General features: G+C 40.9%; 1 protein-coding gene across 1 annotated transcript in view; it reads left to right on the top strand.

Annotated features, from left to right (window-relative positions):
- LOC139713105 (hemicentin-1-like) overlaps nucleotides 1-26,383 on the top strand; it is a 143,842-nt gene that overhangs the window by 74,385 nt on the left and 43,074 nt on the right. The window contains exons 14-36 of the mRNA XM_071624865.1: nucleotides 3,032-3,127; nucleotides 3,723-4,001; nucleotides 4,385-4,642; nucleotides 5,165-5,443; nucleotides 6,289-6,561; nucleotides 7,093-7,368; nucleotides 8,040-8,312; nucleotides 8,973-9,120; nucleotides 10,926-11,053; nucleotides 11,688-11,832; nucleotides 12,478-12,605; nucleotides 13,077-13,349; nucleotides 14,061-14,336; nucleotides 14,925-15,197; nucleotides 15,821-16,123; nucleotides 16,607-16,882; nucleotides 17,389-17,661; nucleotides 20,351-20,626; nucleotides 21,775-22,059; nucleotides 22,905-23,180; nucleotides 24,007-24,272; nucleotides 25,024-25,303; nucleotides 25,784-26,065. Coding sequence (XP_071480966.1) covers nucleotides 3,032-3,127; nucleotides 3,723-4,001; nucleotides 4,385-4,642; nucleotides 5,165-5,443; nucleotides 6,289-6,561; nucleotides 7,093-7,368; nucleotides 8,040-8,312; nucleotides 8,973-9,120; nucleotides 10,926-11,053; nucleotides 11,688-11,832; nucleotides 12,478-12,605; nucleotides 13,077-13,349; nucleotides 14,061-14,336; nucleotides 14,925-15,197; nucleotides 15,821-16,123; nucleotides 16,607-16,882; nucleotides 17,389-17,661; nucleotides 20,351-20,626; nucleotides 21,775-22,059; nucleotides 22,905-23,180; nucleotides 24,007-24,272; nucleotides 25,024-25,303; nucleotides 25,784-26,065 — 5,622 coding nt within the window. The remainder of the gene's footprint in view (nucleotides 1-3,031; nucleotides 3,128-3,722; nucleotides 4,002-4,384; nucleotides 4,643-5,164; nucleotides 5,444-6,288; nucleotides 6,562-7,092; nucleotides 7,369-8,039; nucleotides 8,313-8,972; nucleotides 9,121-10,925; nucleotides 11,054-11,687; nucleotides 11,833-12,477; nucleotides 12,606-13,076; nucleotides 13,350-14,060; nucleotides 14,337-14,924; nucleotides 15,198-15,820; nucleotides 16,124-16,606; nucleotides 16,883-17,388; nucleotides 17,662-20,350; nucleotides 20,627-21,774; nucleotides 22,060-22,904; nucleotides 23,181-24,006; nucleotides 24,273-25,023; nucleotides 25,304-25,783; nucleotides 26,066-26,383) is intronic.

Genomic DNA, 26,383 nt, shown 5'->3' with positions numbered 1-26,383 from the left:
AGAATGAATGGGCATGTTAAGTCATTACATGAAATCCTATTTGCGGCTGTATTTTGCGATACTTGCAAGAGTAGATATGGGGGGGGGGGGGGGGGAATGGAGAGTGCAGAGTTCCCAGCGCATTACGGAGGTTGAGTCTCTTGAGGGCGGAGTGACGACATGTAATTGGTTTCAAATCGCTGTCATTGAGGGGGACCTCGTGATAGATATCCTATACCCGCAGTCAGACCTTGACAGTTTGCAATGATTTCACTTTGGCTTGTCATTGTTCACTCAGCACGCAACCAGCGTGATGTCAGTGAATCCCCTCTCAATTGTCTGTCCACTGAGCTGGTTAAAGGCATTATTTATCATTTGCAGATGAAACAAAAACCCAGCTTTCTGCATGATAATAGTTCTGAAATGTGACTTTGGGATAGAAATGTGAAAATGTTAATCAATATAATCAATGTTTAAAGGGATGGTTCAGTATTGGTGGAGATGAGAATTGGGCTTTTAAGATTTTGCAAGATACCAAGAAAACACTTATATGAAATAGTACAGAGCATACCATTTTAAGAGGAATTCAAAGTTTATTCGATGAAAATTGGGTTTGGAATGACTGAAACATCCAAAAACAAAGTAAAACAAAGCGATCATAATGAAATGTGGGTCCCGCACTTTATTAGAATCGCTCTGTTTTGGATATCCCAGCCATTCCAAAACCAATTTTCATCAAATAAATGTTGAATTCCTCATGGAATTACATGCTCTTTCATATTTCATAAGAGGTTTCTCGATTATCTCACCCAAAAATGTTAGAAACCTCAAAAAAAGGTCTCAACCAAAACTATACGATCCATTTAAGTATTGTTAAATATACAAATTGTGAACATTAGGCAAAGTTGTCCTCAAACTCCAGCAATGCATAATATGAATATGATTTGCACCCACAACCATTGTGTAATAAAATCGTATCAGAATATATTTTTTTTTATCACTAGAATTCAAGTATCAGCACATCTACACATTGTAGTAAGAAAGGCAATACCAAAATCCTTTAACAACTCCTTATACATTGCAAATTTTTACATTACATAAAGAGGGCTTTCAAAAGTTTGTTCTTGTTTTTGTTTTTTTAATGTAATACTGTACATGTTACTTCATCCAAAACATGGAGACAGGAAATTGACTCATATTCAATCTTAAGTTTCTAAATTGGCTCCAATTTCTCACTAGGACTACTGCTAATTGCAAACATTACTCAGTTGTTACATAAACATCAATTTTTCTTTTTACATAACCAGTTACTATAACCGTCCCTTTAATGCAGCGACAGAACAATGCCTGTAATTGCGGTTGATGGTGATTGCATGTTTGTAATTGCTTTATCTGTCTGACAGTGAGTACTGCCAGATGTCAGTGAGATTCATGACACAACCACCTGACCTCTTCTTAATACACACACCCACATATACACACTTTAACACACTATGCACACACACACACACACACACACACACACACACACACACTTTCTCTCTCTTTAACACACACATACGCACACATACACGGTTTTCATTCTGGGTGCTACTGCTGGTCAATGCCCTCATAACCTAATTGTCTCCCCACAGCGACATGCTGTCCTCGCCCATATCATCATGGTATGGCTAAGAGACAAGTAACAATGAATCCAGGACTAAATCTGTCTGCCACAGTGGGTTGTCTAAACTGTTCTCTGTGTGACATCACTTCCCCTTCTTTCATTGTGGAAGTAAAAAAAATATATATATAATTTTAAAGGAATATTTTGGTGTCTTCAGAGCAGTTGAGTATTAAATTTGACATCCTTAAAACTCAATTAGAATGTCATATTGTCATCAAATGTTTTTGATAAATGACACTTCCTTGAATAAAAATCGGAGTTACCACAAGATAACTTGTACTACATTGTAAGTAAGTACATCGTCCAGTATTCATGTAATAAACTGTATCTGTAAAGACAGTTTCTGAGGAAACAACATTTTAATTATGATACCAGAAGGGTATCACAAGCTCAGAATAATTTGAGGTATGGGAGGTTTTTTTCTGTATTTTGAGATACAATGTAGCAGTGTGGAATATCAATTTGCCAATAATACCTTAAGTGATATGCACTCTCTATGTAGAAGTGTGTATTATTGCTGTTATGTCATCCTAACTATTCTTGTGTTACGAGGAAAATGTCCGCTGTCAGCAAACTAAAATCATGCAATACTGGTAATCTTATTAGATCAAGGTTAAAAAAAAAAATCTGCATTTTAGATCAAATGAAAAAAATGTGCAAAAGTGTCAACTTAAGCAGTAATATATAATGTATGTGCTGTTACATTTTCACTCCTTTCATGACAATAACAGTATTGATAATTATAATGAATAACAATAATGGCAATGATGATAAAGATGAAAGTGATGGTTAGACAATGATGTTTCATTGTTCATTTTTGAAATGGTATTTAACACATGAAATACAGACTTACAATAGGAGAGGTAAACTTGTTTGTGGGATGTTGATATTCAATTACTTTTTTTTTTGGGGGGGGGGAGGGTTTAAATTATGGTACCTTCATTCTTGCAAAGTCCAAATAACTTAGATGATATGAAAAATCCCACAAGAAAATTTACAAGACTGCAGTATTTTCATTAAAGCACATATGTCCAGGATTGTGGTGTTCGACCAAGGAACTTAATAGCCAGAAATATTGTGTGACGCTCATGAATGAGCGTCACACAATGTTTTAACATGGATTTGAAATTACTAGATGCTCATTGCACATGGAGAGATGAATAATGAAAGGAGAATTATATTAGACTTTGCATTACAAGAGAAGTAAATCTGTGTTTTATAATGTTCTCCAAATGGTGAAGTACTTGTTGATGTCTACAGGCTTTTCTTTGTATTTATGAAAGGTGTAAGTGAATCCTGCAGTTAAGACATTGCAGGTGACGATGAGATGTAGAATTAATCTAATGAAGATGTTAAAGTTGTGTGCTTTTTTTTTTTTCCTCGCAGATCTGCAGGTTGAAGACAGTGGGACCTACGTCTGCGTGGCCCAAAACATTCATGGCTCGGTGGAGGCATCATCCCAACTCAGAATCACCAACCTGAGTGAGTCAAGAGATGCTTTCTTCCATACAACTTTTGATAGCTGGGTTTTCATTGACTTGTGTTTAGAACTGAGCAAAATAACAGTCCAGGTGACGTTTAACCACAAAATGCAGCTCTTCAGTGTTACAGACTGACTGGGTGAAGTACAGAAGTTAACCTTAGATCTTGCTCGAAGAATTTGTGTAGGAATATTTTATTTCCATTAAAAACAAGTTGAAAAGTAATCTGTGAACTTATGAGTCTAGCCTATTCCTTAACCATTGCTTTGTTCAGTGATTGGCATACACAGTGGAGCGTTTTCTTTGCTGATTGACTAAGATGTCAGGAAACGAATTGTCAGGAAACAAATCGTCAGAAATAGGGATTACCTTTGTATCTGCCTGTTAATCCCCATTGTGCTACCATGGCCTTCCTGATGGACTGTGGGGCATTGCTTCACCTGATGAGTGGGCTTGCTAACTTTACAACTTATACGTCAAGTTTGAATGGACTGCTGAGAAGGCTTGGCAAGTTGCGCTATAAAGTGCATGGGCACTTAATGAGTTGAGTGGCATTTGATATACTCTTCATATTGTCTTTCCTCCCTTGTGATTAGTTCAACCACAGATCAGCGCCACCAACCCAGAGCAGTCGGTGATTGTCGGTGAGGATGTGGTGATACGCTGCACCGTCCTGGCGGGAAATCCCCCTCCCTCCATCTCGTGGTACCACCACAGTGAGGAGCTCTTCCCGGAGTTCATGCCACGCCTCCGGCTTCTTCCCGATGGCAGCCTGGAGATACGGGATGCTTTCGTGGCCGACGCCGGCAGCTACTCCTGTGTGGCCGTGAACGTCGTAGGCAACGACACAAGAACCACAACACTAAGAGTCTACGGTCAGTCATCTCTAGTAAATTCTGTCCATGTTAGCTTCCATAGAGCTTGTTGGGATGTTTGATACAAATTTGTTGTGACAAAGAAGAGAATTCTACGTCATGGTTTTTAGCATGTACACTGTACTCTCCTCAACTCAAGCAATATTCTTTAGCTTTATAGAATGACATCCTCTTTCCCCATTAATACAAGAGAAAATGATGCAATAGAAATTGCAAGGCACAAAATCCTGTTATGCTGAAATATTGATCACATTACTTGACTCTTTATAAGGTAATTAAATATACCATCTTTGTGGGAAAAATTGAGAGAAGTCCCTCCTGATTTTTAATCAACATTTATCTCTCTTCGAACAAAAATTGTATTTATGTCTCTTTATCTGTAGAACCACCAAGCATCTCAACAACGGAGACCAGCTACACCGTGGTTCGTCATGAATCTGTAACTCTGCTGTGTCCGGCCGATGGCTACCCTCCGCCCACCATCGAATGGGTGAAGAACGGCCAGACCATCCCCAACCAAGGGCTGCACCAGAGTACCCTCGTCCTCAACTATGTGACGCAAGAAGACGCGGGGACATACATCTGCCGCGTGCAGAACGATGCAGGCACCGCGGAAATTGAAATATCCCTCTTTGTGATGGGTGAGAATCGCTGGCTGTCTTTCCATCCACTTAAGCGATTTCATAACTCTTTTAATGTGTGTGATACCATTATATTTCCAAAGAGTGTTCCCATGTCTTCCTTTCTCTAATTGGAGCAGATGATTTGACAATTGTGTTTAATCCTTAGGGAGACATATTCCAGGTATGTCCCACTTTTGCCTCCATAACTCCGAAAAACTTCCGTGGTTGTGGTTGTGAGAGAGAAAAGAGAAAATAGTACTTATTCCATTCATTTTTAACCGTGGTATAAGTGCTTATTCATGTTGTTTTTTTTCGGAAATGAAGGTAATCACGCATTCCTGCTAAATCAGGCAGACATAGATCTTTCACGGATTGATGTTTAGGGAGTGAGCAGTTATGTTAACACATGATGATAATCGAAGTGGCAATAACTGTTGATTTAATGATTGAGCAAGCCTCCTCATTATCATAGTTTCTTCTTATTTCATGATTGTGCATTCTAAAAAACTGAAAATGAAAGTCATTCTGTCAATTCCATAGTTCCCCCCACACATCCTGGAGCCTACACCCCTGGCGTCGTCAACGTCACCCAGGGGGAGAGTGTGACCCTCCCCTGCGAGATGACGGGAAACCCTCCGCCCACCATTGCGTGGTACAAGGACAGCGAGTTGCTCCCAGCGGTCGGCCTCAACCACTACCAGACCAGCGAGGGCGCCCTAGTCATTCAGCAGATGAGTCTCGAGGACGAGGCACAGTACACATGTGTGGCGTCGAACGTGGCTGGGAATAATACCAAAGACATGCGCATCATCATCCTTAGTGAGTCATTCTGTTTCTTTGGTGACATCACTATTGATCCTTTGGGTGCTGTGAGTCCCGATTGGCACAGAAAACCCCATAGCATTGTATACACTATCTAAAGTCCCTGGACCAGAAAGGATTATGTCCCTCCTCTTCTGAAGAAATAAGTCTCACTTGTACATTTTTTTCCCGGTAATTGTGATTAAGAAAGTGATCATGAGACACTTATGGTTGACTGGATGAAAACCCCAAGATGAGAAATATATGTATATGTCAGCATGATATGTTTATGGCAGGGTCATATTTATGTTCAGGAAGTTGAGAGCTAATTCTGTGGATTAAAAATCAACAGCAAAAATAGACAGTGATTTCACACAAATTCCATACAAATTGTGGAGAACATATTTGTTGGATCTGAGTTAATTCTACAGAATTTTGAGGCAAAGCACTGCATGCTAGTACAGGTTTGGTTTCATAATAGATATGACCATCATCCAGAGCGGTATCAGCTCAGGAGAATCTCTCCACAGTTGCACATTAAATGACATGAAAGTAAAGATTGTATCACATACACTTGAAGTGATAAGTGCACTAGTATGACAATGGTGCTATAGCACCATTGATGAAAAACCTACAAATAATTATATCATAAAAAGCTGTAAGTTTACTAGAACTTAGATCATCCATCCAGACTTGCATTTTGACAAACTTTAAAGCACACATTTTAATCTGAAATAAATGTATGGAGTGCCACGATTCAAGTGTGCCCTGTGATGGAAGATAATTATTTCTTTTCGTTAAGACCAATATCACTCCACAATAACATTGATTTCTGAGATTGTTTGGCTGTTTTTTCCACACAGTCCCGCCTACCATTGAGCCTGGCAGCACCGACTACACCGCCGTGGCTGGAGATTCTATTGTTCTCTCGTGCGAGGCGTTTGGGATCCCCGCACCCCAGGTTGCCTGGCAGAAGGATGGGGCCCTTTTGGGTAGTGGCAACGACAACGTGCGTGTCTTGGGGACCGGCTCCCTTGAGATTTTCGTCACCTCAGAGGATCACACGGGAACCTACACATGCATCGTCAGCAATGAAGCTGGCTCTGAGAACAGGGTTATTACTCTGGAAATACATGGTAGGAGTTTAGAGCCATTTGTAGTTTCTCAGAGTTCTTTGCCTGATTACATTTACAGAACTTTAATGTGGCTTGATAAGTTTGTTATATAAAGTTAGCATGTGGTACATGTATGGCATGTAGGTACATCATTTAAGTGAAAAAATGTGCATTACTTTTATGTGCTTTTTTACAACCCACATTAATTCTGAACTTGTGTATTTTGTGTTTATCCAGTCAAATATCTGCCCTGTTAGAATGTCTTTACTTGTGGATTTTCACAAATCTCTCTTAAGTTTCAAGAATGATAAGGTTGTCGGCTGAAAGGAAGTACTTAATAATCTTGCCCACAAGCAGTGTTCATTAGAAATTTGTATTCAGGCCTAAAAGTATTATGTACCCCTACTATCCAGCTACTGTTGAATCTAAAGAGGTATCTCTGCAAAGAACAACTTAAAATTTACTTTAAAATGCATTGAAAGGGAATTTTTCTTCAGAAAAGTTCAATATAATTGCTCTCTCTTCCTGTTCTTTCACAATTTCTTCTACCAGTTCCACCTGTCATCATGGACACACAGACTCAGTACACAGTGGTGGAGGGGCGGAGCGTAACTCTCTTCTGTCCCTCTTCTGGTACCCCACCTCCGACCATTAGCTGGTCCAAAGGAGGCACCCCCATCCCCGCCAATGACCCCCACTATGATATTGACGATGTTGCGGGCACACTGACTATTGTGGGTGTTCTCCCCACGGACTACGGTGCATACGAGTGCCTTGTTAGCAATGCTGGAGGAACAGTATCAAAAGACATCACCGTTTCTGTCTATGGTGGGTATAAGCAATTTGAATCAAATTTTTGGAGAAAAAGAAACCTTTTATGTCTACTCACAGTGTTTTATATCAAAGCTTCCTCTTTCTCTCTTACCCTCCCTTAATCTGAGACATGTAATTATTCCTGTTGAGACCCAAAGGTTATGAGTACAATGTAGGTAATATAGCTTTCTAATTGCTGTAATTTTGTTATCTTGCCGTGGAAAGTGAGTCATTTGTCTTGATTTCCATTTTGTGTGTGTGTGTATGTGTTTTTGTTTTTGTTGTGTGTTCTTTTTTTTCGGGTGGGAGTTAGGATCATTATTTTTTATTCAATATTATATCATTGTATTAGTGATCTTAGTTCTTGAGAATTACATTTACGCAATCCAGTGTTCTGTATGATTTATGAGTGATCGAGGATAAGCTGATTTGCTATAGCACGCAATTCCCATAGACACCTGCCTGAGTATAGTTGGGAACAGGTTAAACTGAGGTGAAGATCTTAATACTTCCTAGGAGTGGCAAGATATAGCACATTGATCTCCTGGTTTTGTCTATCAAATTTTGATTGGAATAATGTTTTGATCTTATCAAAGAGATTGACTAAATGGAACAGTTGCTCTAACTTCCTATGATTCCTTTGTTCGCTCCTCTCATATCACTATACCACCAACATCCCAACACAGTCCCGCCCCGTCTCCCTAGCAACCTGGAAGTTGAGGAGTTAAGAATCACCATGGGAGGCAGCGTCTCATTGCCGTGTGAGGTCAGTGGCACGCCCCCGCCTGTCATCACGTGGCTCAAGTCGGGGACTCCCCTTTCCCCCAGCAACAACCTGCTCGTGCTGCCCAGCTCCCTGGAGCTGTACCGGGCGAGGCCCACCGACACCGGCACCTACCAGTGTGTGGCTACCAACCTTGTGGGCAACGTCACCAAGACTTTCCGACTTGTGGTTATGAGTAAGGAAGGCATCATTTCATCTTGTCAGTTGTCACATGGTCTTCCACTTAGGGAGTGACCTTAGGAAGAATGTGATGATAGTCATTAAGTAGTAATTATCTTAAGTGAATACAGTTGGTCTGTAATGTTGGTTAGCATTTGTTTTATTTTTTTATGTGTGTGGCAGCGGTAAAAGCAAAAAGCTCATTAATACATGAATACCACCAACACTTTTACTGACAGGAAATAGTAGTTTCGTCCTATTTCATTTTAAACTAGTGAGCATTACAGCATAGCATTTCTATCATCTACTAGTCTTTGTTTATACATGTATTTATATATTTTTAGTTTTCTTTGAATGCAAATCAAGGTTTTTGCAGTAAACAATGTTTTGCTGATATGACCTTCACGATACATTGTGTGCAAATGAAAGAAAACTGTATTTGTCTTCCTGCATCATTTGTGACACAAAATTGTGAATTTTCACAATGTGACAGTTCTCCAGCTTCTGACTTAATTATCACAGTGGTATGTACCTTACAACAGAAAGCTTAGGGGATTAAATCATTAGTGCAAGATCATGCAACCCCCAGCAGTGATATCCAAGCAGTTACTTAAAATCCTTCCTTCAAATAACCTTTGACCTCTTCATACTTGCTTCCGTCATCCCCATTGTACAGTTCCCCCATCGATAATGCCGGGTCCTTCCTCCTGGACGACCCAGGTCGGTGGGCAGGTGGACCTCCCCTGCAGGGCGGACGGTTTCCCCATGCCTGAGATTGTCTGGTACAAGGACGGACACCCAGTCAATCCTTACACAAATGCCAGGTAAGTGTTAATTTTCTTTTGACAAGGTACTAGAATAAATGAATCTAGCAGCACGATTTCTGTACAATTATCTTTCATATTCATCCCTACAATATGTCCTTCAAATTAAAAGTTGAAGTAGATATTCAGTCACAATAGATACTGCCCTTTAACAAAGAATGAGGAGGGTTTATGAAGATGCAGATTGGATTCTTTGCATTTGCATTTTTTTTTTACTTTGTTGATATGAAGTTATTGTAGTCGTCAAATGGACAACTTATTTCTCATTTCATTTGTAAGATGTGTTGCTTTTCGAAGTGATCTGAAGTGTTCCTTTGCAAAACAACTGGGTATGCATGTATCTCTGCTGTTTCTTCAATTAAAGTGAAAGTATTGTTCCATGTGTGAATATGCGAAGGTCGGAAATATTAAGAGGTCATAATCTTTTTTATGCCTCCGCAACGAAGTGGCCGGAGGCATTATGTTTTCGGGTCGTCCGTCCGTCCGTCCGTCCGTCCGTACGTCCGTACGTCCGTCCGTACGTCCGTCCGTACGTCCGTCCGTACGTCCGTCCGTCCCGTTTTGTTTTTGTCAATATCTCAAGAACCGTGTGGTGGTTTTACATCAAACTTGGTATGAGGGTATATCCTTGGGGGATAATACTTTGTGTGGATTTTAGGGTCACAGGGTCAAAGGTCAAAGGTCACAGGTTATTTTGTGAAAAAAAATTTGAAATTTCATGTTTTTCTCCATATCTCGCAAATGGTTCAAGGTATCTTCATGGAACTTAGTATATATGCTTGTACCGATGGGCAGTGATTATCTAGGGAAGTTGGGGGTCATGGGTCAAAGGTCAGGGGGGGTCAAAGGTCAAGGTCAACTCCTCAAAATATCACTACTTTCCCTATATTTATGCAATGAATGAAGGTTTTTTTTTTTTTAACTTGATGTATACATGTATTACCCAATATATATTCTGTGGGAAGTTTCTTGCCAAAAGGTCAAAGGTCAAAAGGTCAAAGGTCAAGTGAAAGTGCTGAATTGCAATTTTTCCTCCATATCTCAAAAGTAACTCAAGGTATCATCATGAAACTTACATATTTATGCATGTTCAACCTAACAATGATTCTCTTTGGAGCTGTGAGGTCAAAGGTCAAAGGTTAAAGGCCAGGTTTAGATAATGCTATTTTCCCATTTGATACTGAAATTATACTTTTTCTCAATACCTTGAAAAATTACTCAATGCATAAACTTATAAAAGGGTCAAAAGTCAAGTAAAAATCATCAGTTCCCCAAATACCTGCACTCTGACATTTTAATCATTCATCCAATTGAACCTAGTTCTAGGAAAGTGAACATTCAGCACATTTGTGTCAAACCTGTCATTTTAATATTTTGCCAATTGTTTGAAACTGTCATCACACATTGTCAAGACATTGTACTATAGACCTATTAGGAGAACCATGCATTATGGCGGAGGCATATCAGTCGCCGTAGCGATATATCTAGTTTCCTGTATAACATCACTTCCTGTTTTTCTGATTAAACTTCCTCTCTGCCATCTGTTTCAAACATCATATCTCCTTTGTCTCGATCCTCGTGAAGACTCTTTCATCCTGTTCTTGTCCACTCCTTAACCTTGTTACTCTTTAAATCTCTCTGTGGTGTACCTTCTTCCTCCTTTGACAATGCGGTAGCATCCCCTACCTTTATTTTCCTTGAAATGTTCATCATACAATTCATTCCCATAGACTCTATTGGTTTGATTTGGTGTATTTGTGTAGAATGTAATTCAAGGTGCTTTTTGAATCAAACTTCACATCCAGGATTCGTCAGAGTGCCTTTGGTACTCTCCAGATCCTCAACGTTGACCAAGACGATGCCGGGGAGTATTCCTGCTACGTCTCTAACGACGCCGGGAAGGCTTCCAAGCATGTCACGCTCACTGTGAACAGTACGTTGGCATCTTTGTTGGGAAAAGGATTAAGAAAAGCTATCTCTTATGCAAAGAGGCAGAATGAAAAGACAGCAGTGAAATTATGAGGTTACATTTTAGCAGAGCTATGAGGAGAGAGAGAAGACCAGGGCACTGTTTCATGAAAGTTGTCAGCCCTGACAAGTTGTCAGTCTCAGGCAATTACCATAGTAACACTCAGTGACCAGAGCTTCTCAGCCAATCAAAACCAGGAATTTTACTGAAAGTGTCGTAGACTGACATCTGTGCCCAGGTGACCTGGCCCCAAATGGAGGGAATTTGTGGGTTGATGGTGATGATGATGATAACTGTTATGATGGTGTTGATGTTTATGAGGATACGATGATGTTAATGGTGATGATAATGATGATAATGGTGGTGGTAATGATGATGAAAGCAGTGGTATTATGATGATGATGTGATGAGGATGGTGATGATAATGATGATGATGATGATGATGATGATGATGATGATGATGATGATGATGATGGTGATGATGGTGATGATGATGATGATGATGGTGATGATGATGGTGATGATGATAGAATTGTTGATAATGATAGTAAGATGAGGAGGATGTAAAGTAAATTGATCTTGTTTCACCAATCCACAGTGGCCCCATTCCTAATGGATAGTCCTGATAGCTACACTAGTCTCCTGCGTAACCCTGTCACCCTGCAGTGCCTGGCAGCAGGATTCCCCCCTCCTGATGTGGAGTGGCTAAAGGATGGTGCTCCTCTCGATCCTTTGGATGTCAGGTGAGTCATCAGCCTTTTCAGAGCTTAGACCTATTCATTCACCCTCTCTGAAGTCTACGGTACATGTCCTCAGCTGAGAAACAGAAGATTGTTAACACTGCAAAGGCAATTGAGTTATTGCCCTTTTTGTCATCAACAGACAATATGTCTTTTGGACATATTTGATAAAAAGAAAGTTAGATTCATTTCCTTCCACAAGGCTTAAATGTTGGAAAGGTTAATGGGAAGAACAAATTTCTGTTATGAACTGGTCTACAAATTCATAATGATTTGAAAGAAGGGCAATATAAATCGAATCCATTGGGAAGGGTAAATTCTCATGGAAAAATTATGTTAATCTAAAGACAGAGCAAATTATTGTGCTTGTTTTATATTTTCAGCTAAAGAAGGATGATTTGTTGGTACAGGTGTATGTACAAAATACCAGAGACACACATATCATATTGGGAAAATAAGATGCCCTGAGATTTGTAGACAGAATGCATAAGAAATTTCCAAGTACTTGTATCAAGTGATGCTTCAGGTATGAATCAGGCTGAATGAACAGATGTGATATATTTCATCAACATTGATTGAACCTGCAGTGTAAGAATGCCCATTCAGGACAGAATCAAACTGAGTACATGCTATCTTCCACCCCTTCAGGTACTACATCACGCCTTCAAATTCACTGTTGATAGCCTCTACCATAAGAGAAGATACTGGGGTCTACACCTGCAACGTCAGTAATGTGGCCGGCACACAGCAGAAACACATGCAGTTGACTGTCTATGGTGAGTGTTTGAAAGGACAGGTGGTTTTCACCGAGAAAATAAGCAGTAGGGGAAAAAAGATGTATTTCAAATTGTTTGCTTTCTGTGCCAGTGTGACTGTGCTCTTCATTCTTTGTGTAAATAACATTGGCAACTTCAATCTCCTGATATACTTTGTGATGTTTTGTCGCAGGAGTGGAAGGCTGGAAACAATTTTTTTCTGTGTGTTTGTGACAACATTCTTTACTGATATAGGAGAGGAATATGGATATTCTTGAATCAAACAATATGTATTTTTATCAAGGTAACTGAGATACTGAAATTTGAGTTATTAGATATCCTATCTTTTGTTTCCTGGCGTCACACTCTCTTTTGACCATTTCTTATGGAGTGATGTGGATATGTATTAGCTCTTGGTGGCTCGTTAAAAGACTGAAACATGGTCAGCATTCATCTTTAAACATCCAAGTTTTCCACTTTCTTGCTGCACAGTCCCACCAACATCCCTGACCAATGGAGACACCAGTTACGACGTCACACTGAACAACCCCGTCTCCCTGCCGTGCGAGGTCGACAGCTACCCTCCGCCCAACATCACCTGGCTGAAGGATGGCAAGGTGATCCCGTACACCAACTCCCACTACGTCATCATGCCCCTCTCCCTGGACATCCCGCGGGCCGTCGTCAGGGACTCTGGCGTCTACACCTGCATCGCCAGCAACATTGTCGGCAACATTTCGCGGAGCTACACCATCAATGTTCACGGTATGTTGTATTTACACGTGCACACACATGATTGTCTTTCTTCCATGAGGTGAGAATACTGTAGATGCCAAATATATTGTGGATGTAATGTATTTACAAATCAGGAGCTGCAAGACAGTTTTGCAGGTGGTTGAATTTGCAATCAGCAACATGAATATTGTACTGCTGTCATACATATATCATATACATGTATATAGGTGGGCGTGTGCACATAATAGGCTAATCATCTGTGTGCAGCTGTTACCTGCCCATGTTGCTATCATACTGTACTTCGTCATCACATGACCAAGGGCAATACTTTGGCATGTTGTTGATTTTGCAAATATTTTTGACGCCCAAACTTTACGAAAGAGACACAGCTTTCAGAATATTTAGCATCTGTGCAGTAATATTTTCTACAAGGGGGAGCTAGTATATATCACAAAGTGTTATGCCTTTTGACAGATCGCAGGTAACACTAACAATATCCATGGTTCTTGTGAGGATCAATATACATATGGCTTCTATCATTGCTCAACTTTGTTTACAATATTGCAGCAATTGGGCTTTTGTTGCCAGTCCTCTGTGATAATATATCTGTTCCACATATCACTTTCTTAACCCTTTGATAAACAACGTACTCTAATGAGAAACAGGTCAACGTTTATGTTAGTGTTCACAAAAGCAAGTTTTGGTGATCATTACCTACAATGTTTCATTCTTTGATTGCAGTGCCACCCCACATCAGCAGAGGACCCGATACCTTGACGGCCTACATTGGCCAGAACATCACACTGCCGTGCGATTCCGTCGGCGTCCCGCCCCCCATGGTGATGTGGGACAAGGCCGGGCGTCGGCTGGAGTACAACACCGACCCCCGGGTCAACAAGCTGGAGGAAGGATCCCTCACCATCGCCAACGTGAGGGAGGACGATGCTGGGGCATACTTCTGTCTCGTTGTCAACCAGGCTGGATCTGACTTCAGGAGGATCACACTCATTGTCAAGGGTAATAATGCTTCTTCCCATAATTTCTGTTTCTGCCTTGTACTTGGTGTTACATTTAATGACTTCAGATTAGATTAGTGTAGAGTCTCAGACCTGCATGGAATTTTATGTACACAATATGTTCATCCCTTCTTTCCATCCATCCATACATATTATCAATTATGTCAATGTTTTCTTAACAAATATAGGGCCTATGCCACCATACAAATGCTGTGAATCATCATCATCAATCATCATCATCATCATCATCATCATCATCATCATCATCATCATCATCATCATCATCATATCGTCAATAAATGCATGCATTTACATACATACAAATGTACTTACATTTGTACCTACCTACATGTATATGTACATATGAATGTAGCGCAAAGTAGTAAGCAAATGAGGGCATAAGGAGAACAGTGCAAATTTTATGAGTGAGTGTCTCTGATGGGTATATTGTATGAATCACAGGTACAAAAGTTGTTTTTTTTTGCGAACATTTTTTTTGAGAGTGCACGTGTCAGGAAAGAGTAATGAGGCAGTAAATTGATGGGAATCTGGAACCTGTAATTGTAAGGATGCTGTTAAATTCTCTCAGACGCTCCTCGCATCATCAATGAGCTCCCGGACATCATGGAGAAGACGATGGACACAGAGGTCCGCATCCCTTGTGAGGTGACTGGGACGCCCCGTCCCACCGTCCAGTGGTTCAAGGACGGTCAGCCGGTCGAGCAGCTCCATGGTTACACTGTCCTGGGCGACAACACCCTCCTCATTCCGTCCCTCCAGCCGTACGACAATGGCTTCTACGAGTGCCGTGCCCAGAGCGAGAGTGGTACCGATTCGGTACACATCCTCATCGACACACAAGGTGAGCTTTCACTTCCATTTATTCAAATTACTGCACATTAGACTTTTTTTGTATTCTTGTAATTGCTACAAATAGAATAGGACTTCTTGTAGCTGCTGTTTCAAGACGCACCATATCTTGGGGCTGTTACTGTACAGACTTTGATGATACCCCAAAATATGTCAATGCCTACTCTTGCTATAATTACTTTTCATCTGCGTCATTGTACCTTATTTGTGTGGACATCTTAGCACTCATTCTATTTCTTCAGAACGGCTCATTTATTAAAAATTAAAGCAGTCACAAATGGAGTGATTCACAAGTGATTACTACTGATTCTGATTATTCAGACTTAGGTACACCATGTAGCTGTTGATTGCTTCAGATATACAATTGATTGTGAGTTTTGCGTTAATGGCCCCACAGTTCCCATAAGGGTATAATTGTGTGTCCATATGGCTTAAAATTTCAATAATGGTCCATGTGTTGCAACAAAATTTGCTGCTCCTAATTTCAACTGCCTAAGTTTTCACATAAAATCTGGGATTGTAGATTTATATCCAGATTAAGAGACATTGCCACTTGTAAAAATTAAAAAAGCAAAATGTGTAAAATGGAGCATTCTCTTCCAACTGACTCCTCAGTGCGCCCCCACATCGCTGGGGAGAACACCCCCGAAGAGCCTGTGGTGATATCCTTCCAGGAAGGTGATGTGGTGTCGCTGGAGTGCAACGTCACCGACTCCCACCCAGCCGCCACCGTCAGCTGGTTCAAGGACGGCGCCCCCCTCAGCACGCCGTCCCGGTCGGACATCGGTATCCACCTGAGGAGCGAGGACACGACCCTGACGATCCCGTACCTGAGAGCCGTCGACGGAGGACACTATTACTGTGTGGCGACCAACATTCAGGGCAGTAGTGAGAGGCACTTTTCTCTACAAGTTCATGGTGAGTCACAAAATTGCATCTGACGTCTGTATCTGTATTTGCATCCATATCTGTATTGATTTGCCTTCCTCACACTCTCCCAATGTCAATTCCCACAATTCCCTCACTCCAATCTTACGTTTGACCTTGCTGATTCAGTAACAAGTCTTGTTCCAATGTGTATACTTGTATACTGAACGTCTTATTTAGTTTCCCCTCGTCATGAAAACACAGGTCATTAGTATTGTAACTTTTGATGTGTTGACTGTTACTGTATGGAAGTATGGAAGGATTGAACAAGGTTGTCTTCTGAAGGCGCTTTGTTAAAGTGATGTGGTCAAGTGGATTGGATACAGGTAGGTTGATAATAAAGTCATGGGTCCAAGGCTCACAATGGAACTTCTGTCATAGAGCAAGACTTGTTCTCCCCTCTACCCAAGTGTAAATTTAACTGAGCAGTCAGCAATTAATTCTGGTAACGATCACTTTCTTGTGTTCCAACAGTCATCCCTGTCATCAGGAACGTCCGGCAGGAGACGATCACCATCCAAGCCGGAGGGAGCGTCACCATCGACTGCGAGGCCGACGGCCGGCCCGACGTCCGCATCCTCTGGAAGTTTGGCGACATCCCCATCTCCAGCCAGAACAGCCGCTACCACGTCGCCGCCAACGGCTCCCTGCAGATTCGTGAGGTCCAGGTCATCGATCGTGGTGTCTTCACCTGCATCGCCAAGAATATGGCTGGAAACGACACACGCACGGTCAACCTCACTGTCATCGGTGAGAGCACTGCTTAGTGATTGATGGCTTTGACACAGTTCCATGCTTTCAAAACTAAAAATGTGTGAAGATTTGTGGAATTCCTAGAAATTCTTTTTAAAAAATAGAATAGTGTAGGCATATGTGTTAAATTATTTGTAGCATCACACTGAAGCTCTGCATCAATGCTATTCAGCACCTTCAAAAATGTGACATAGATTTCGTATTTCCATATTTCTTGTGGAATCTTTTACTATGAGTCTGAGAGTGGGTAATTGTTTAGTAAACCCCTGTTGAAAGAAGCAACTTCTGTTATTTTTAAGTAAAATGTAGCCACGTGTACCTTTATAGGTGTAGACAGTCAGAGCAAGATTGAACTCATTTAGGCAAAAAAATTGCAGTTACTCCACTGATAGTGTAAACAATCTCTTACCAAGATAACTTGTGGCACATGAAGCTGAACTTGCTGAAAGTTTCATTCAGTCTTACATTAATAGCCAAGATTCCTTTCATGACTTTTCAAACAGTTCCACCATCAATCAATGAGGGACCAGATAACATCGTCCGGACCCTTGGAAGTTCGGTCATCCTGCCGTGCGAGACTGCCGGCATCCCCTTCCCAGACATCACCTGGTATAAGGATGGCCGTCTTCTCAACGTCACCCAGGGCAACTACGAGCAGCTGTTCTCTGGTTCCCTCAGGATTCGCAGTGTCAGTGGGCAGGACTCTGGATCTTACCGCTGTGTGGCGGTCAACCAGGCTGGGCATGACTACCGACTGGTCACTCTCTGGATCCACAGTAAGTTATTTACCCTGCTCTGGGCTTTGTTTGGCAATTGAAACGTCTTTTGGAATGCTTTCTCAGCTGATGAGCACGGATGTTTGAAAATGAATACAGCAGCCAAAAAAAAAAAAAAAAGCTGCTGAAAACTACCTGTTGAATAGTGGCAAGCCAATGGAGTAAAATAGAGTCAAAAGGGGCCTGAGCTTTCGATCCTGACAGAATTTTTGTCAGAGGCAAAATGACAGTCAGGGGAGGGCTAGGGACACAGAACAAAGAAAACAAAAGGGAAGGGTTGGAAGCCATGAGCAAGGAGCCCAACAAGTAAAGGGAGGGGGATTAAAGCAGGAGGGTAGACAGACAAAAGGCAGAGGAGGGTCAGTGATGATCACAAGGATCACTGGGAACAACCTGTGAAGGAAGAATAGGGAGGCAACATCAAACAAGATAAGGAACAACAGAGGGATAAAGAAGGGAAAGGAGTGAAATAGCAACAGCATGGGGGGGGGGGGGGGGGAGAAACTGAATGATCAGCAAGCCCTAACCTGGTGTACTAAGAAGAGGCAACAATATGAAAGTGAGAGTCAACCAATAAATGCAAACACAAAACATATCAAAGCATATATACTAAATGAATACAGATTACCTAATCCCCCTGATTCCTCAATACTTATTGTGTCACAATGGCCTTCCTGTTTGACTGAGGTACTTTCCTATGCCTGAGTGAACCTCTTAACCTGTAATCAGGTTAAGTTTGGAGGGCTTACTGTATGTGAATGCTATTTAAATTGCTTCACATATTGTACAATTCTGTAGCTAAGTGCTTGGTCCTATTAAAGGACAAGTTCACCTTCATAAACATAAGGATTGAGAGAATGTAGCAATATTAGTAGAACACATCATTGAAAGTTTGAGGAAAATCAGACAATCCGTTCAAAAGTTATGAATTTTTGAAGTTTTTTTGCAGTACCCGCTGGATGAGAAGAATAACTTAGATGTCACATGCGTACAACAATATAAGGAAAATATAAAGAGAATTTCACAAAATTCCATCTTTTGAAAAAAGTACACATTCCCCTGACTCGTTACCGATAAATGTTATGGGTAATATTATTCCCCCTGCCTTTAGAAAGAGGCAAGTCAATTGCTCTTTTATTATGCGAAAAAAATGAAAATATGTTGAATTTTCTTTTATATTTTCTTTATACTGTTGTACGCATATGACTCACAAGCTGTAGTAGTCTCCTCATCCAGCGGTTCCAACACAAAAATTTAAAAAATTCATAACTTTTGCATCGATTGTCCAATTTTCCTCAAACTTTCACTGATGTGTTCTACTAATATTGTTGCATTTTCTCAATCCTTATGTTTATGAAGGTGAACTTGTCCTTTAAGGTTACACATTGCAGACTGGAACCAGTTATATCACACATTAAAGGAATAATTTACAATTTGCAGATGAAACAAAAACCCAGCATTACTGCTTCAAAATTATTCCAAAATGTGAGTTAGGGATAGAAACAACCAATGTGATGATTTGAACAAGTGTAATCGATGTTAAGTATTGTAAGATATACAAAATGTGAACAATAGTTATAATAAAAATGTTTCCAGACTAAACTGTCTACAGTTATGGTTTAATGAGAAAAATAGTGATATCTCTTTATATTTTAGGCTTTATTGCAAAAATTGTATGTGGTAGGATGTTTTTGTGATACAACTGACCTACACATATGCATCAAATGTGATATCTTGAACATTTTTAAAATCACTGCTTCCAAAGGTAAACAGGACCTTTAAAGTGAAGGAGTTTACTCCATCTGACTTTATGTGTGCAGACTGGAGATAAAGTGAAATCACATGACTTCTTGGTAATTTGTGTGGCTCTTATTGTACTTCCTCTTTCTGTGACTAGGAGACAAAATATGACACATAATACATGTGTACCTCAAGACCACTAGTCTGAAAGTAGGCACTAAAATTAAATGTGGTGACAACCATTTGTTTACTCACTTGCACTATAACCATAGAATGGCAGTACAGTGCACTCCTGTTATAAAGAACACGGTTTTAACAAAATTTTGGTTATAACGAAGTAAAAATTCAGGCCGCAACATTATTTTTTTTGTTTTTTATTTCTTTGGCTATAACGAAATTTCGATATAACAAAAGAAAATTGCCGATCCTGACAACTTCATTATAATGGGAATCCACTGTATATTAAAGCAGAATATGCTGCTTGGATCAGAATGTCAAAGAAAGACTTGCAGTGAAACAAAAAGTGTACAAATTTGCAAAAGAGTTGGCAGAAATATTAGTGCAGGTTATGAAGATATATTTGGCTGGCATTTTTTTTTCAAGTTATCTTTATTCTTTATGAAAAGGAAAAGAGTCATTGTAAAATGAAATTTGTTGCTGTTGACATTTCATTTGTTAATCCAAAGAAACCAGCTTACCAATCCAGTTAAATGTCATATTATTTATTTTGCAAAATGTGACTGGTAAGGGTCAGGCAAGTTGTTCAGGCAAGACGTAGAGCCATCACTGCTATCTTGTGTTGAGAAATCTGCACTGATATGGTTTTTTATGTCAATTCAGGTTTTTAGAAGTCAGTTGTAGAAGAGCCAAGCTATTCAATCCCGTACATGAAAAGATATAGAACGCCAGCCTCCTCACACCTTGCTCTTTCTACCACCACCCCTCATAGCGCCACCTGCCCTGGAGCCAGACGCACCCCGAAACGCCTCCTCCGCCGTAAACCGGGACGTCCTCCTCCCCTGCAACATCGGTGGCAGCCCCAAGCCCCAGTATCGCTGGCTGAAGAACAACCGTGAGCTGGAGATGAGCTACGGGCAGTTTGAGCTCATGGAGGACGGCTCCCTCATGATCCGCAACGTGGAGGCCATGGACCGCGGCTCCTACACCTGCGAAGCGACCAATGTTGCTGGTGTCCTTAGCAAGGACATCAGGCTTGAAGTATCCGGTGAGGCCACTGGGGATGACCTGTCAGTCTTTTGCTGTGTTTCATTTCAGTTACTAGTACATTAATTCTCCCAGAGTCAAGGACACAAAGATTGAATGCCGTGGCGACTGAATTTTAACCCGCTGAGGGCAGGCTGATTTTGCTACAAACGCGTTTCCCATAGACACCAGCCCTAGTATACTCTGGACTCGTCTTTAACAGATTAAGACAATGCTTTGGAGAGGGATAATGAGAAAAAAAAAGTACATCCGTGTAGCAACTTTATGCATTAGTATTGGTCATCTCCTGACAAGTACAGGGGAGTGTTCTGCAAAAGATTTAAGTCTTTCTGAAAATTAAGATCAACTTAAAATGACGGTGTGCTGTGTTTGTCTTCCATTATATTCTAACTCCCAAATGAAATTCTAAAAAAATTGAGATTTTTTTTTGTTTTCATGCAGCCTTATTCATACAAAATGAAATAAGTGATAAGGAACGTTTTGATAACAATTTGAAATGGATTCTGAAACATTAAAAAACCGGACAGGGAGACCAAAGGCATTCCTTACTTATCAGTTGATCTGAATGTTACGGTCTCCTTCAGTTCTTTGTGAAGGCTACACAAATCATCGCCCTGCCATTATGTGGACAACAGACAAATAGCTCATTTGACGCTCCCTGAACTCAAAACTTGTCCAGATTAATTTGCAGAATATTGTACAGTTACAATATAGGTAGCTTAATCTGTAAGCACAAGTGTGTATCAGTTAAATATAATTTCTGTCTGCCAGAAGTGTCTCAGTACAGGATGCAATGGAATAAGCCTTTGTATTCTTCATTTTAGAAATACAACTCATAGCAGGGAAGATGGTGTTCCCTGTTTATCTTTACATAAGGAAGGTGGTGACTGTTCAGCGTATTCTTAACCCTTTCCTCCCGCAATTTTCTGAATGCCTTCAAAGCCCCAAAACGAGATTCTTTTCCTGCGGCGACAGAGAAGATTCAGGTTGTTGATCCACCTGTGCGAAGGCAGTCAAGCGGTACTACTGTCGACATTTTGGGAACCGAGGTTCCCGTATATCAGTTGACTCCACAGTACCCGTAAGGAACGGGTCAGAAATACTGCTACATGAAGATGATGGTAACCTGCATTACTTCCTCTTTGACAGTTGCTCCAAGAATCCCGGGATCACTCACCACCACTGATTACCCAGTGGACGTGTACGACACCATTGAACTGCAGTGCAGGGTGAGCGACGCCTACCCGCCGCCCATCATCACGTGGTTCCGCGGCAACGAGAGGCTCAGCGGTCAGGAGGAGGGCGTTAGCATCCGTAACGATGGTACAACACTGCAGATTGGCTCTATCGACATTGCAAAGGCTGGCGAGTATTTCTGCATCGCCGCCAACGAGGCTGGCACTGACAGTCGCAGGTGGAACATCGATGTCCAAGGTGAGGGAGGAAAAGTTTGCACCATTTTATTGAACAGAGCACCTGTAACAATTATGCTTACCATGAGAACAACTGTGCATATTAATCCGTTCCTCCCGCAATTCTCTGAGTGCCTTTAATGCCCCCCCCCCCCCCCCCCCCCCATGAGATTCTTTTTGCCTGTCGACATAGAATGGACAGGTTTGTAATCCACCTGTGTGAAAGCAGTCAAGTGGTGGATGTATCCCCTTTCCACAGTCACCTACATGTGCCATGAAACAATGAAAATATTGATCGGGTGCGAGGTATGAATAGAGCGTGCGCTGATGGGCTCACAGACTCTTGTTCTACACAAAACCAGGCACCTGAATAGGGTGACTGGGGTCAGCGAACACAGAAATCTACTGAGCTCAGCTTTGATCGCTACGTACATGTTCATACGAGTTTTGTAGCAGAACAAGCGCAAACTAAACCAGAAAAGAAGTAAATAATACTGTGATATACGCATTTTTCAAACACCAGGAGAAAACATGCTGCTTGAATAAACTCTTATCTTTTTACCAAACCCATCTTCCTTGGCATTATAGCACTAAGAAACATGAATTTAGGCCATAATGGCAAGCAATCTTGTCTTCATCTTGGGAACCTGGTATACCAGGTTCCCGTAAGGAATGGGTTAAAGTAATGACTGCAGGTTAGAGATTGTGAAGCCTTCATTGTTTTGCAATACAGCAATAAATCTCTTATACATCATTACAATGTAAATTCAATTTAATGACTACATGTATTTCAAAGCATATGTCCTTGTCAACAGAATAAATACAAATACATATGTATGTATTCGGGAAATGTTTTCATATCTCCAGTGATACCTCAAATTCTTATTGGCGACAACGACTACGTGACAACCATTCAGAACAAGGATGTTGTGTTGATGTGCGTTGCCGAGGGCAACCCCCCACCTGTCATCACGTGGGAGAAGGAAAACAAAGAGCTGGACCTCAGTGGTGACCACTACCACATTCGGGACGACGGGGCATTGGTCATCACCAGCCCCCAGCACACTGACAGCGGTGGCTACACCTGCGTCGCCACCAACATCATTGGGTCCGACAGTGAGGACATTCATTTGCAGGTCCTGGGTAAGTTTGATGTCCTTGCATCTGCCCTCACATACAGCTGAATGTTGTCAAACTATTGCAGTAATAAGAATGAAGTGAATTTTCTTTTATGGAGAGAGTTAAGTTGCAGTGTTTTTTTTTTTTTTTGCAGTTACTCTCTGTGAATAGGATTGTATGCGTGATCAATATTATTGTGAACATCGAGTGAAAAAGCAGGACTAGCCTGGGATTTGAACCTGTGTCACCTATTGTAACTACATAACTTAGTTATGCATGGTAAATTTTGAAAGAGGAAATAATTTCTTGTGCAACCAGTCTGTGTGATCAACATTTCAGTCATTTTATCCAACAAGAATGTATTTTACCTATAATGTTGACCATCCAATGTATTCTTGTACATTATGTTTTATCTTTCATCCTATACACCTTTTGACAAAGCATGTGGAACCTGTATGAATAGCAAAACTCATGATGTATAGATATCTGATACTATAAAAGAGATAAACAAATGAAGAGTTTGTTTGCAAAAACCGATAAGTCCATTTTTGAAGATTTTGAAGTACGGTCTCTGGCATAAAGTAAAAAATAATACCTTTTAAATGATATATTGGTCACTACATAAAAAGGTACATTTTTGAAGTTGTGGTCAAAAGAAGCAAAAAGATTCTTATTATTCTCTTTATTTTTCTTGACCTTTAATCACAAATATCTCCATTTGACAAATATGGACTTATCGGTTTTTGCAAACAAACTCTTCAAATACCTCAATTGATTCTAAGATATTCTTTGATTACAAAGTGCCAAGACATTCAAATGAACCACAAGTTGTTTGTCTGTTTCTTCCCAGTCCCACCACGAGTCAGCACAGAGCGGGAAGTGATGACCATCAGGCGGTACCAGTCGGTGACGCTTCAGTGCGAAGCCATAGCCTTCCCTGCGCCGACCATAACCTGGTTAAAGGACGGGGTGCGCATCTCGACACGGCCAGGCGTCATCATCAGGAACGGAGGAGGCGACCTTCACCTCAACAGCACTCGAGAGGGCGACAGCGGCATCTACACCTGTGTGGCCAGCAACGATGTGGGGACGCAGTCCTTAGATATTCTCCTTAAGGTACAAGATATATGAGGAAGATATTTAAAGACAGTTATGACTATTTTGATGTTAGAGTATAATCTTACATACATGGACTTTTCAAAAAGGTTGTGTTTAAAGGCATAATTTACCATTTGCAGATGAAACAAAAACCCAACGTTAGTGTTTGAAAATAGTTGTAAAATGTAAGTTATGGATAGAACAACCAGTGTAAAAATTTGAACCAGTATGATTGATGTTATGTATTGTTAGATATACAAAATGTGAAATGAGAAAATGAGAAAAATAATGATATCTCCTTATATTTTAGCTTTATTGCAACAATTTTATTTGGTAGGATGTTTTGTGATACAACTGACCTACACATATGCATCAAAAGTGATATCTTGAACATTTTTAAATCACTGCTCCCAAAGGTTAACAGGACCTTTAAACATTTGACCGTAATATTCCTTCCAATAATCAGTGCTTCAGATATAGAATAACCGTTGGTATCTGATTTAGATATCACATTTGAGTGCATGTCAAGTTTAAGAAAAAAGGAGGACCCATCATAAGTAGTTATTCATGAAAGATAGAAGCTTGTCTACAGAGCCCATTGAAAGCAGACTCATTTGGACCTGGCTTGGTAGTAACTTTAATTCTCTTATTCTCATCTCGTCCATTATTGAAAGAAGATATTATGTTGCTCTCTGACTGTTGGATGTTAAAATGTGTTCAAGATTTTGAGTGACACTCGAGGCAAACTAATGGATCTATGATCTGGCAGGTGCAAGAGCCCCCAGTGGTCTACCTCCGGGACGATTTGCAGCACGTCCAGGTGGTTACCGGTGGAGACATCTCCCTGGAATGCCCCACCACCGGCTACCCCAAGCCGGAGGTCAACTGGTTCAAGAACGATCAGCTGCTGTCCAGGGATGAGGTGGACATCGACGAGGACAACACGCTGTTCATCCCTGCAGCGAGCGTGGAGGATGCAGCCAAATACACCTGTCTGGCCATCAATGATGCGGGCAACTCCAGCATCTCAGTCAATGTCTCAGTTTCCGGTAAGTTGTGATGACTGTCACTGGAAAGGATGATCATTTTGTTTTTGTTGTTATTTTCTTCTCAAGTCCATTGCAGTTCTACTCATTTGTATTCCTCTTCATAAAATCATGAAAACACAATGCCTAAATTACAGTGTACAAAGGCAGTCTCTGATAAACCTCAAAACATGGTGCCACCTTTTTAGAATCTGTTTCTCACAAGCAGAATGGTCAAAGACAGGCTTAGCCAAGTTTACTTGTGTTTGTATTCCAAGATGCCATTCTGTCAATTTCTCCAAGAGACAAAATGAATTGCACATTTATAATTATTTCATTGCAGAAGCCATGATTTTCAACCAAAATGTTGTACTTTGCATTCAAGAGATGCATGAGTAAATCACATTCATATGCCATACATTAATGTCTGACGTGCAAGAGAAATTACTCCATGGTTTATTTCTGCTCCCATCTCCTCCACACTCGCCCCCTCCCCCATCCCAGTCAAACCTGTCATTGAGAATTCCAATATACCTGAAGAGGTCATCGTCCTCCTCAACAATCCTGTCACCCTTCGCTGCGAGGTGGAAGTCTCCGTCCCTCAGGCAAGGGTCCAGTGGCTGAAGTTTGGGGTCCCCGTCCGAGAGGACTCCAATGTCCACATACTGGACAGCGGCCAGAGCCTGCAGATTGACCAGGTGCAGGTCAGTGACAGAGGCCGCTACACCTGCATCGCCGTCAACATCGCTGGCAACGCCACCAAGTACTTTGGCATCACTGTCCATGGTAAGACTACAAGCCTGCTTTTTTATGTAGAATTGATTGTTAGCCTATAAACTGTAGATTCTCTTCAGTGATTAAAGGGACTGTACAGTACTGGTTGAGGTGGAGATTCAGGTTTCTAACATTCCTAAGTGAGATAATGAGAAACCTCCTATGAAATATGAAAGAGCATGTACAAGCCCCATGTAATTTTAAGTAGGATTCAACATTTATGTGATGAAAATTGGTTTTCAAATGGCTGAGATATCCAAGAACGTGATAATAATAAAAGGCGACAGGCCACGCCTTTTATTAGGATCTCTTTGTTTCACCTTGTTTTTG

The sequence above is a fragment of the Diadema antillarum genome, unplaced genomic scaffold, assembly GCF_040938485.1.
Source record: "Diadema antillarum isolate AM-2024a unplaced genomic scaffold, OU_Dant_1.0 scf00000042, whole genome shotgun sequence".
NCBI classification, from domain to species: Eukaryota; Metazoa; Echinodermata; class Echinoidea; order Diadematoida; family Diadematidae; genus Diadema; species Diadema antillarum.
The sequence above is the reverse complement of the archived record's forward strand: the minus strand, read 5'-3'. Positions and strand labels throughout refer to the sequence as shown.